Source organism: Metarhizium brunneum, chromosome 6 (genome assembly GCF_013426205.1).
Source record: "Metarhizium brunneum chromosome 6, complete sequence".
Lineage (NCBI taxonomy): Eukaryota > Fungi > Ascomycota > Sordariomycetes > Hypocreales > Clavicipitaceae > Metarhizium > Metarhizium brunneum.
The window spans coordinates 3,815,269-3,828,559 of NC_089427.1; the positions used below are offsets into that span (position 1 = coordinate 3,815,269).

The following is a 13,291-nucleotide window of genomic DNA, read 5'->3' on the forward strand; positions in this document are numbered from 1 at the left end:
TCCATCATCCACATCGCATGTTTTTATTCAGGAAGCAGGCGACCGAATCAGCGACTTGCCATGTCTTCGGAGAGCTGGGCACTGAAGCCGCCGTATCAACCACCAGATACTCGAAGCCAATTTCGGCGGGAGATTCAAGGCTCCTGTCATTGCCGGAAAGTGTTGTATTGGATAAGCACTGACAAGCCATTGGCGTCCAAATTTTGTCATTGTGTAGGCTGTCAAGTCATCCATGGTAAGGCTGCCGCTGGTCCATCACTGTTTCACTGAACTAATCCAACGTCGTCAATCAGGCGCGCCATTCCAATGGGCTGCCATTTTTGAAAAGTCGGATGTGGCCTTTGAAACGGGAGCAGAACACTTGAAGTTTTATAATTCGGCGACAAAAGAAAGTCATCACGAGTTGCCTTGCAAAGTTAGTTGCAAGTGGTGTGGATCGCATATAATGGATGAAGGAAGGAACATGGCCCTCGTATTTCCACCATTACTTTCATTAAGCGCGGAGCAGAAGGAAATTTTTAAAGTACAGTGAGTAGAATAACGTCCGGACACTCTACCCTGCTGACCAACTTCAGGTGTCACATCTTTTACTCACAGCGCTGTGTCGATATTGATGACGGGAAACCGAAATGGTCTGGGCTGGACGGTCGGTCGGAGCTTTTATAATGATGCCCTGATGATGGGAAACAAGCTTTGAACGGGAGCCAGTAATCTAGTAGCTTGTGCTATTCTAGCCTTTGCGTCAACCGTTGGCTTACGCAACGAAACGTCGAAGCAACTCAAACACAAACAACATCATAGATTGTCCACATGTGGGTATATTTAGTTTCCTGATATACATGGGTGTTTTACATTGTTTTGTCAGTAATAACATTGAATATATCATAGGCTGAATTGAATGAGCATCATGAAAATCCGGGTGCCTCATTGATCTCCTCGTTTGAGATAAATGATCATTTAGCATTGACGCGACAATCGTTCATGTCCTCAATGGAGCAAATCTTATGTCTAGAAATAGTAAATTGTAGTTATATAAAACTCTAAATCTATCCGCGCTAAAGTCTAGATATGCTAAAATTTTTATATCAGGTGAAGTATGACACATAAATCTCTATTACAACTTTGGACAAAATCGCGGAAGCGTTCCACGTTGCTAGAATAAGAATATTCGCGGCAATTTACGCCACCACCGTCTCACCACACCTACCCCTGCTTGGCAGTGCGGATAACATCGTCGGCAATCTTTTCCGCCAACGCATAAATCGTCGCCATCGGGTGTCCTGGCGGCAAGATAGGAAAAGCACTCGCATCCACAACGCGCAGACCCTGAACGCCATGTACTCGCGCCAAGTTGTCAACCACAGCCATAGGATCTTCCTTCTTGCCCATCTTACACGTACAGGCCGGGTGCCACACCGTCATCAGCGAGTCTCGCACGGTGTTTAAAATCTCCTCGTCGGTCTTGACCTTCTCGCCTGGATAGTACTCGGGGCCATTCGAGATGGACTGCAGCTCAGGGGTTGCCCACACTTCTCGCAGGCGCTTCAACAAAGCTACCGCAACTTCTTGGTCGGCCTTTGCAGTCAACCAGTTGGGGTTGATGACGGGCTGGTCGCGGACAGAGGTGGACGAGATGGTCACGTTGCCCCTGGACAGCGGCGCGACGAGGGCGCCCAGAAGCGTAGCGTATTGCTTCCCGTCAAACGGCTGTTTGAGGAGCGACCCGAATGTCCCTATATGCCCGTTGCCCCCGAGAAACTCCACCTCTGGCCAGTCGTCTGAGAACCAGCCGAGTTGCTGCTTGGTGTCCTCGGAGAAGCTGCCCCTGAGCTGCGCCGGCAGTTTCTCCCACCCGACCATCTCGATGCCGTTTGAACTGAGAATCCCCTCGTGCCCGATGAGATACTTGCCAACTGCGCTTGCCAAGTCGATTGGGTTTTGCAAGATGGAATTGATAGTCTTGAACTTGACGGCGCGCGACGGTCCGAAGAAGATATGGTCCCACATGTTCTGGCCGACTCCGGGCGACGACGCAACGACTGGGATTCCATGTTTGCTGAGTGTGTCCTCGGGCCCTATTCCTGAGAGCATGAGGAGTTGTGGTGATTTGTAGGCGCCAGAGCTAACGATAACTTCTCGCTTCGCCTTGATGGTATACTCGGATCCAACTGCGGAGAGCACCTTGACACCAGTTGCTTTCTTGCTGCTGTCGAATTCGATTTTAGATCCCTGAGTGTTAGTGAATACTTTGAGATTACTCATTTTCTTCTTATTCGCAGCATAGATGTATTCAGCAGACGAACTACGGGTTGCGTCGGACTGTCGAATGGTCGTTTCGGTGTAGTGATAGCCCAACAAATCACCGCGATCAAACCCATCCGTCCTCTTGAGCCCGACAGCTTGCAGGCCCTTTTGCAGCCACTTCGACCAGTCTGAGACAAAGTTTGTGTAGCTGACTTGAACGGGACCGCCTTGACCAGCAGCAGCAAAGTCAGCTCCGCCAGACGGAGACAAGGTGTCGGCTGGGCGTTTCGAGGTGCTCCCAGGGGTGAATGTCGCGAATTTCTTGTAAAATTTCTCGAAGCTACTGAGCCTAGAGTTACATGTCAATAATTTTCCAGCAACGAGGTTGTACAATGAGCATTGGCCTACTTGTAGCTATCGTCTCCGACGGCCTCGGCCCATTGATCATACATGCCCTTGGGGCCTCTGTGGTGAATCATAAAGTTCCAAGCGGATGAGCCGCCGACGCATTTTCCTTGAGCGATATGAAACTTGCGGTTATTCGCGCCTTGCTGCGGCGTCGACTGAAACTTCCAGTCCGCCGGGGACAAGGCCTCGAAACTGTCGGAACCGACAAAGAGGACATCGAGGCCGGGGATGGTGGCAAAACCGGGCTTGGACAACTCGAAAAAGGTTCCGGCTTCGATAATGGCCGTTTTGAAGCCCGCTTCTGCTAGGCGGTAGCCCATGGCGTTGCCGGCCGTGCCGCCTCCTACGACCACGAAGTCGAACTCTTGGTCGCGGCCGAGAAGGCCTTGTACGGCGCCGAAGGATGCCTCGAGGAATCCATTGCCGCCAATCAAGGAGGCGATTGCACTAACATAGGGAGAAAATTGCCGTGGAAGGAAACGATTGAACTGAGCTTGACATGTCAAGCAGAGCGAGAGGCAACAATACAGGTAAAGGCTTGTCAAGTGCATGGCGCTGAGCGAAGCTGCACAACCGGACAGCTTGGAAGAGTCACATTCACCTGGGAACTGGATAGCAAAGCGTCTACATGCTCTTATGATGTAGTATATTTATGTACCTTAGTGTAGCATGAGTGTTGAGCGCGTCTTGCGTGGTTTGAAGACGGCCAATTAAACATCAACACTGCGCTTTGACTACGCCTAGACCCGCAGATCATACGGTTTAAATTAAACTCGGACATTTCTTGGCCATAAGCGGCGTCACACGGACCTTACGGTGGGATTAAGCTATTATTTAGAGGTGTCGGAAAATTTGGGGCACTATTGACAGATGGTTTAGCCTGTAGATGGCGCTCAGTCTGTGTTCTATGGAGTCAAGTGTATCAAAATATCAATCGACTACTGTTATTATTATGACATCTGGAAGTTATATAACACTGTAATTGAGCCATACCAGGCTACAGGACCGTAATGTACCGCGAGAAAAACACAAAGTGCACGCATCGCGATGCGTTAAACACACTAGGCAAGGTGATGATTCATCACCGCGCGCGCCGGGCTTTTTCTGTGTTTTCTCCTTCTCTCTCCTCCGATTGTGCGAGAAGCTAGCAAGATGACAGGGTTTCCCCTGCCAAACCCCAGCCTAGATGGAGCAACTCTGGGTTAGGCGAGCAGGTAGCGCGTAGGAGACGTAGCAATAACTGCGGGTACCAGGATGAGATTCTCGCAGTTTTCAGGTTATTGGTACCTCTGGAGCGGTGGAAGCGGTCGCGAATAGCTAGCTCTATCGGCATTTATGTGCGGATGCTTCCAATGTACATGGTCCTCATACAAGCTATACTTGGGAGATTGCTATGAACCACAACACAAAACGTTGTCCATAGAATACTGCGTTTATGACGGTAGCTACAGTGCTAGCGATTCCTCCAATGACCTGGGTGATAATTATTGTTTGTAGTGATAAACCGTCTATTTAGCAGTGAGAACTGGTATTATCCATGCATCCAACTCATGAACTATAACTCCACCTCCACATTCTTATCGTACAACTACAAGCCAGATGCTTACTTGGCACCTGTATTGTCCAAGAGCACCTCCCGAACCCCGTAGCGGATTTAACTGTACTCACAGACTGCACATGTGTGTTCCACATTTGGTGGGCGTGGCGGAGGAGGTCAGACCACGAAAAAGCGGCGTGGAAGAATGAAGCCACACCGGTAATTGGGCTTGGCTGTCGAGCCATGGATGAAGAAAATTCCGATAGTAGCTTCTTGCAGATTTCCCGCTTATTATTGTGCCTTCTTGACTCTCTCTTTCGTATCTTTTGTCTCTCTCCAAGGTCCCGAGAAATGAGTCTTGAACAGTACCAGACACACGACTCGAAAAAACCCTTGCATGTCTGGTACCAGATCTTATTAAAAGCTGGGGCGAACTCTATGTGATTCCTATTACAAATAGTATCACTTTAGCTATTACTGCGTAGCTTGTATATTTAGTTCATTATGAGCGCTTATATTTCCTTTCTAGTTAACCTCGCTTACTTGTAAAAAGAGTTTGTTTGTTAGGATATTAATATAATTACTAGAACTTATTCTATTTTATTATATTTATATATATATAATTTACTAGGTTATATATTATTTGCTTTTTAAGGCAAATAATAATATATATATAATTCACGTGGTAATAAATAATTCTCTTAGCTAGTATATTTAACGTGTTTTAATACCAGTATTTTATATTTTTTTCGCGATATATTATAATTTAATAGTATAATATACCTTTATTATCATATTACTTACTAGTTTATATAATTATTAAAGTACTTTTATATCAGAAACCATATATTAATATCCTATTTTCCATTTTCTACTCTTCGAAGTTTAATCCAAGTTTGTTTACTTTCTATTATTCTCATAATATCCGTTATTAGTTGCATTGGGAGCTCTTGTGACCTCACAGTCAATCCCTCCTTGTGGTGCCTTACAAATTCCCTGTGATTCTCTAAAGCTTGCCCGATGTTGTCCAGAATGAAAAGGGTCTCGGCGGCAAGGTCGGTCTTCTGCGCTAATTTCGATTTGTTTTCAGGCCCAGACCATTCCAGAAGTGGCGCAACCACTTTCTCGCGCAGCTCTTTGGCTTCATCGTGCTTTCCGAGGCTGGCATAGCTAGTTGAGAGGTGACCCATGGCAGAAAGTGTCCAAGGATGCTGAGGCCCAAGCACTTTGTTTCGTACCTCAATTACTTGTTTCAACATCTGCGTACCTTCCTCATGCCTTGGACTGCCGACGAGAAGAACTCCAAGCCTAATCATTACGGCGAGTGTCTCTTTGCTCTCAGGCCCAATATTGTCCTTGCAATACTGTAATGTTTGTTCATACATCTGTATGGCCTCGTCACATCTTCCTAGCGCCACAAGAGCTCCCCCAAGAAGGTTTATAGTTCGCCTAGTATCTTGATGCTCAAGGCCTAGAATCTTTTTCTGTTTTTCGAGTAGTTGCTGACACATATCCCTCGCTTCCTTGAATTTTCTTCGGACCATCGATTCTATTGCAATATGATACATACTTTTCAACGTGTCATCGTGATCTTGTCCCAGCGACTCTATACGGTACTTCAAGACTTTTCGGTGCAGTTCTTCGGCTTCCGTATACTTGCCCTGCGCAAATAATGTTACTGCGATATAGAAACGGCATACTAGTGCGTCAGCATTCTTATCAAGTTCCACACACTTTGACCACAGCGCTAGAGCCCCTGATAGTGTCGCAAATGCAAGACCACACATCCTTTCCTCCACCCCGTATATGCCCAAATTTTGGAGAAGGCGTGCGCGAGGTATAATCATCTCATCAGAAGTTTTATACCGGATCACCACCAATACATGTGGAAGCAATGCCTGACACCAAGTCCAGTTCTCATATGTTATAGGAGGGAATTCACGCGCCATAACCTCCAGGGCCTCTTCCTGGTATTTGTATATCTCTTTATCGCGCGTGATCCACTCGCGTACAGCGAGCTGAACCAGTCGGTGCATGCCAAGGTCACCGTCAAGTTTTGTTGCGGAGATCAACGAAAAGGCCTTTAGTCTCCCGAGAGATCTCTTAAATTCAGCATCGAGCTCTTTCTGGCACTTTAGAAGTCTTTCCGGTACTCCCTGCCTGTCCAAAACAGCCATAAGGCATAATATATCTGCCGCGCGAGGCCAAGATCGGCGAATCATATCGAAAGAAATTTTCCATGTTCGGAAGATTGAACAATTGCTTTGAAAGTCCCTCCTACTGTCTTTCTCCTCCTCATCCATGAGACTGCTCAGTTCCTCGTCACTTTTGTGAAGTATCTCAAGATATTCGTCAAGTGATACCTCGTTATTCCGTATGTATGCGGCAGCCTGCGTAATTGCAAGAGGCATATATTCCAAAGCCTTGACCAGCTTAAGGCAGTTTAGCTCAAGGTAGTCATTGAAGTCCGACATATAACCAGAGGCTAAATATGATCGAAATAACAATACAGCGTCGGACTCGTCCAGTGGCTCAATCCTGGTTATCTCATTGTCTGTCATCCAGTTGCCGACCAAGCAATTCTTTGTGGTGGTTAACGTCAAACCCTTCGAACTGCGTGGTAGGTAAGCCTTCAGCGGCGATTTCGTAGCTTCTTCTACCTGAAACGGGCTTTCTGCCGTACTTTCCAACACTTTCATGTCATCCAAGTTGTCCAATACTAAGAGCCACTGGCCGCATGTGCTGTTGCTGAGTGCTTCACATACTAGTCGAAGAACATTAACCTCTTGGCCGATTTGTACTGGCAGATTCAGTTTCTCTGCAATTTGTAAATATCCTTGGTACATTCTAGAACCAGAACTGCTATAAACCCAGAAGACGTGTGCATCAGGGTGTTTTTGCTGGAAGCGATAAGCGTATTCGATGGCAATTTGGGATTTCCTATACTTTATGAGCGATGCGTCTTGCCAAACTATCTATTGCGAAACGTACCCTACTCCGCCCAAGCCACATAGGGCAACATGTCTCTGATGCTCGAACCGTCGGTCAATCTCCTTTATGACATCTTCTCGACCGACAAACTTTGGGTCTCTATCAAAAGGTATCATATTGCACCCTTCCCGCGACGCTAAAAAGAGACATACAATGTTCAGACTCTTGCACTAGCATTCGTTGTCAAACGGGGCCACATACATGTTACACTGGTGCCAGCGGCATTGGAGAGAGAGACTTCCTCGCACCATCGAGACAGCTCCCCAGCGACGGCTACAAATCCAGCGTCATTTGAATCTCCAAATTTCGTCATGTCCATATGATTGCCACGAATTTCGATAGATATGTACCCAGGGATGATTGCGGAGTCCTTTGGAACGACCTGATATAAAAAATGAGTTTGAGTTTACTGGTATCAACGGTATCAATGATCAACTCACCTGACCAACGCCAAGCACAGCCAGCTCCTCGTAGAAGCAGGTAATGTTGATCTTTGGGCCTTGCTTTGATGGGTATTTTCGCGATCGCATCAAGATATGGAAACTGCTCTGGACACGCGCTAGAACTTCAGAATCTTTCTTTAGGACAGCCAGAATATCGGAGTTTGTTTGATGCAAAATTTTAAAAGCCTCTGCTAAGGCTTTTGCCCAGTGTGCGAGAGCAGAACCATGGTGCGGAGTGCCAAGAAATATCATCCCGCAAGTGCAATGAAAAACTTGCTTGAGATGCGGCTCGTCGCTTTGACTTGCATAAGACAGGGCCTTTCTTATCAGAACACTATACACTGACGCCACAAAGGCCAATAATTACTTACATCTTGGCAGACAAGACCACCTAAGCTATGGCAGACAAATATTATGGGACGGTCAGTCTGTATCGGTGAGTTTATATCCATAAATGCCATCGTTCTCGGAGTCTTACTGCATTCTTTCTCCTATGGGTCGCGAGCGCAGAAAGCAAATTCCCCGAATGGCCTGCAATGGTATTTTGCGAAACCATGCTCCCCAAATCTGTTACGGCGGCGTCATACCCAAAGGTGAGTATCCGTGCGTTCGGAATTTCAACAGGCAGTAAGGCTTGAGGCCACGGTTCTGAAGCGTCCTTTGCCTTCCAAGTGTTCTCGCGATGACCCCTTAGGCCATGCACAAATAAGATGCTACAGTATTTTTGGTCAATGCGGGCAGACAGCTGAAGGGCCATGCGAGGACACTAACTCTATTGTGCTGTTTTCATCCTCATGCAGAGTCTTGATTCCAAAAGCCTGTTGCCGCTGTTGCAGCTGTTGCGGCTGTTGTGATGATGATGGCAATGCCGAAGAGACTGCAGTGGCGGAAGATGTCTTGTCTTTCAACGCCGAGCTGCGTGACTTTTTGAATCGAACCATCGTGGTCACTCACAGTGTCTGAGAGATCACGATACGTGTTTTTATAGTCTGGAACTTCTGAAGAGTATGGTAGACAATAGATGGAGTCGTTGAATAGAAATCTGAGGCTTATCCGAGAAATTTCAGAGATTGTATCACGTTTCTGGGATTAGGCGAGTCTTAAGTAGTTATTAACTGGAGAGTTTGATCACACGACAGGCAAAGGCTGGGCATCATTCTCCGCGGCTCTTTGTCTACGGCCCAATATCCCCAATAATTACGGCCCAACTGGCTTGGGGCCTGCCTTGTTCCAAGTGGTTGCTGAGGATAGCCAATTGGGTTCTCAACCACATGCTGATACTACCTTGGAAGAGAGCTGGGGGCTCGGGAAAAACGAAGAGGCCTATGACGGTGCGGTTGAGTTGTACTCCAACATGTAGGTCTAGGCCATTCCTGCCACCCAAATACATTGTCCGCGGAAAGGGTGTATAGCTGTGTCAAGTGAGACCACACTTGTAGAAGTTGAATGGCCTATTATCAGGCCCAAGCCCCCGTGGTACAACGGACCAACGGTATTGGGATGTCAACCTGATGTTCCACAAACTTACCAGTACGTACATAGACGCTATGGGCTTCAAGGGCAAGGTGATGCTTCGATTATTGGAGGGTAACATACACCCCAACAGAAAGTGGTAAGTACAGCGGGGTAGTACGGAAGTATAAATAACTAGTTATTTGTTAACTGAAACATCCCTTTTCAAAGCAGCACAGGTGAATTGGTTTCCGTGTTTCGAAGGTAGCACAAGATGTGGCAGCAATACATGCGGGAGGCAGAGCGACAGACTTGTACAATCATTTAGAACCTGTCACGTAACACGGCAAAAGTATTAATAAATCAACTCGTAACAAGAAAGGAATACCGGGCGGCAATGCACCGTGAGCTGTCAGCTGCGTGGGACTTTTGTGCCCAATAACACATGCATTCTAATGCGCCAAGGTCATCCTGTCTCTCGGACGAACGTGTTGTGCTCGTACGAGCTGCTCCAAGTCGCATCAGGTCAGCAAGTTTGGTAAACGACATCGTTGTCACCTCTTCAGAGCATGAATCGAGCGCTGAGTTACGTTTTTGCAGTGTATGAACTCTCTTTGAGCTTTTAGCCACACAAATTTGACTTCCGGCTTCAACAAAGGGAGGGGTAGCAAGTTCCTTCTGGTCGTACAAAAATGGAGTTGGTGAGAGGCACTTTTATGGACGCCCAGCACACCTTACATATCCTGTGACACCAGACTTGAATGTTCAATGTTGTTTTATTGGACTCCACTCACCCTGTAAAGCGTCGCCACGACATAATGTGGCATATCACACGCGGCTGGCGAACCGTAGCCGGCTGTCGACCGGCATGGTCATGTCGTGCCGCGACTACAAGGTTATCGCGTCCGGTGAGCCGGGGGCCAAGGCGCTTTTTGTTAGACATAGAACATTTTTATTGGATGGACAAAGTGTTCCTCTTCTTTTCATGACGACTGGTAAAGCCCCTTTCCCCTGAAGCCTCGAAACTTGACCAACAAGTGCTCCCGTGGAGTGGCGTGCAACGGGCGTGAAACAAGCCGGCATAGGTCAACTGGGGCACCCCGTACAGTCATAGGGCTTCGATTGGTTATATAATTGGAAGGTGTGAATGTATGTTCCGAAATGGCAAAGAATAGATAATTACATTGTTCAGAAATCTAAGCACATAACGATGGTAAGACTCCAGAGTTCCAACTTGGCGACAACATAACTCCACAGCTGACTTGACTACCAGTGTGGACATCGCTGACGGAAACAGTTTAGTTGGTAGTCATGCATGCCTATTGATAGATTTTATCGCCTGAATTAGGTACAACTCCCATCAGTGATTCTCTTTGGTTAAATAACATGCTGCTTATATGGCTATGCGCTCTTCTGTCTACATCTGTGACAAGGGCTAGAGGCTTGGAGCAATTTACTCAATTCATCTAATAACAGTCTTTGGTATCAAAGGTCCTTGGTTTTCCTCAAGGCCTCGGTCGCCAAAGACGTCTTTAAATACAAGAAGTCGGCGAGGGCCTTCTGCCCCAATCCCGTGACCGTAGCCCTTGTGTAACCACCGCCATTTCCGTGTGACAACATCACATTATATAGTGCAGATTTTACTTGCAGTACTAAATCACGCGGCTCAACCATACATCTTTGGAACTCTCCAAGGCGCCAATGGGCTCAAACAGGCCTCCAAGCCTATTTGACCTGACGTGACAGGTGACGAGCATAATGGTGATTCAGGGCAAATACATATTGACTTCCAGACGTCCGAAAAAAAAAGGCAAGGACTAGATACTCACAGGTTTCCTATTCGTGTGATTTATCTGCGGCATCTTTGCGGCTCTCTCTGAGTTGAATTGATGGATGTTCTTGCCCACAACCTTGTAATGTGGTTGGTGAAGCTAACTCACCATTCTTTTATTATTTCTCACATATCGCATCACATTCGCTAAAATCTTCTGCACATCCTGCACACGTACCGTTTACAAGCCAAAGTCAAGTTTCCTGTGACAGTCGTTGGATTCGCTATGCTCCTCGGGAGCAATACTGCCCTAGCCTCGCCCAAGCTGAATATCAAGCGAGCAGGTCCAATTCGACAAGTCCAGCACTGCTACTGTTGTTGCAAAAGATACTGTAGTTCTTGCAAAGTCCCCAAAGGCCCCACCTCCTGTTCGGACTGCCGCCTCCGACGACGACATAGGTTTTGATAATGCCGTCCAGCACCGGCGCCAATGAACCCAACCCTCTTGAGTAGGACGATGACGCCAGTGATACTGGTTCAAAAACCCACGCTGCGGGAACAACCCCAAATATACCCCTGTAATTGTTCCAAGCCTAGCACTAGTGGTATTCCCAACACTCCCGTGAAGAGCACACCGCTCTGATGGGAACTGATACGACCTCTGAGACTACCACTAGTGGCTCTTTTCCTGATGCTTCAGAGCTTCTCGTCAATACCCCTTTCCCCTTCTCCGAGTACAACGTATTGTGTGCTTTGTCATCATCATCGATGGCCAGGCTAGTAGCCGCTGAACCACAAGTTTGCTGAGGCGTCCCGAGAAAGAGGTGGGCGGGATCTAATTCACCGGACACGGAATAAATTGGGGGTGTACTGTACCCCCTGGAATACGAGTGCGTACATCCGCTCCGAGTTCATCAATGGCCCAGCTCACCGATATGGTCTCTCCCATGGTTGTGACGATGCTGCTTATTTGCTTCATTTCCTCAAGTCCTGCCTGTCTCTCCGGCGTAATGGAGATGGCTTGGCCAAGTCTGACATGCTTTAATTCTGGGAACTTGTATGGTGCCTGGCGGCCTAGGCAGTAGAGATCGCCTGTCATAGCCCTGTATACGTACATGACGCGGAGCCTTTGAATATTTGGTGGCAGAAGACGAGAGAGCCGGCCTGGATTCGTTTCAGCATCTGGGCTCGATGGGCTATAGATGGATGCCTGATCGATGCCGAGCTCCTCGAGCTGTTCGAAATCTCGTAGCAACTCGATGGCGCTGGTATCGTAGGATTCGGCCAACGAACACTCGACGTAATCCCGGTATTGCTCGTCCGCGTCAAGGCCCTCAATCGTGCGGTGGAAGCCGCAGTTGAAATCAAACCTTCCCCTTGGAAGATAGGCAAAGTACAACCGTCGAAGGGTGCGCTTGACGCGCAAAAATGACTCTACTAGCTGCCTGACATTCGAGACGCCGATGGTGGTTTGCTCATAGTATTCGAGATCCTGTAGCTGGCAACAATAGCCTAGTATTTCATCCAGGTGTTCCGGGTGTGGGCCGTTAATAACCAAGCTACGCAAGTTGGCAAGGGCTAACTCAAAATGAGGTTGAAATTCCATGTCTAGAATTCGATTCCAGCCTGTGAGATGGCAACAATCCAAGAGATACAAGGTCTGCATATTCGGAGCGGCTGAAAGTAATGGTACTGCCTCAGAGAAGAAGTACTGTCCTGAATATCCTCGGATAGCAAGTTTCGCCAGTCGAGACAAATTGATATCAACATTCACAAAGGGTCGCGAAGGGGTGTTATGTGCGATGAGGAGCATCTCAATATTGGGGGAGAGGGCTATCGCGAGCCCCTCAAGCCAGCGGTGGCCCTCAAGCGATGATAGCGGCTGGTCTTCGTAGAAGCTATCGACATCTGACAGACTGCTGTCGTCCTCCAGTACCCGCATGCCACACTCCTCTGCCTTGGTTTCAAAAGCGCGCAAAAGATCAAGGGAGCATCCCTTCACAACATCCGAGTCCACTAGCTGCAGAGCCCTTACATGGCCCGCGAGGTCTGGTCGCTGCATAATTGTTCGAACAAAGAGGGAGAGCTTGTCATCCCTAGAAGATGCTCGAATGGCATGGTTTAGGCCAAAGCCGGCCGTTGTGGGAAGATTCCCAGTCGCATAGTAGTGGTAAAGCACTGGTTGGGCGATGACGCTGAGCCGTTTTGATGTGCTACATAGCCGAGACAGCGAGGATTTGTGTGCAAGAACATCGCGCGAGTCTGCATTAGGGAAGACACCTTGGTGTTGGCAATGAAAGCATAGTTGCTTGCAAATATGTTGGATGATCTCGGTCGGTAGGGAGTCCATCCTGAGATGCTTCGTGTTAATAAAAAGGGAATGCCAACATGTAGTTACTTTACGGACAAATTGCCTGGCAAAATCAATCTTCCGTGTGGATCCAG

General features: G+C 47.7%; 2 protein-coding genes across 2 annotated transcripts; both read right to left on the reverse strand.

The window, feature by feature from the left end:
* Nucleotides 1-1,203: 1,203 nt before the first annotated feature.
* Nucleotides 1,204-8,564, reverse strand: patE (Patulin synthase; the record flags this gene model as incomplete). Its single annotated transcript, XM_066131655.1, has 9 exons — nucleotides 1,204-2,593; nucleotides 2,653-3,140; nucleotides 5,179-7,129; nucleotides 7,181-7,316; nucleotides 7,382-7,562; nucleotides 7,621-7,941; nucleotides 7,995-8,051; nucleotides 8,102-8,336; nucleotides 8,395-8,564. The coding sequence occupies 9 exons, from the start codon at nucleotides 8,562-8,564 to the stop codon at nucleotides 1,204-1,206; spliced, it is 4,929 nt and encodes a 1,642-aa protein (XP_065987543.1).
* A 3,117-nt stretch (nucleotides 8,565-11,681) lies between these two features.
* G6M90_00g104790 (uncharacterized protein) lies at nucleotides 11,682-13,196 on the reverse strand (the record flags this gene model as incomplete). The annotated part of the gene is made up of 1 exon (XM_014685985.1): nucleotides 11,682-13,196. One exon carries the CDS (start codon nucleotides 13,194-13,196, stop codon nucleotides 11,682-11,684), a length of 1,515 nt encoding a protein of 504 aa, XP_014541471.1.
* Between the last annotated feature and the right edge of the window lie 95 nt (nucleotides 13,197-13,291).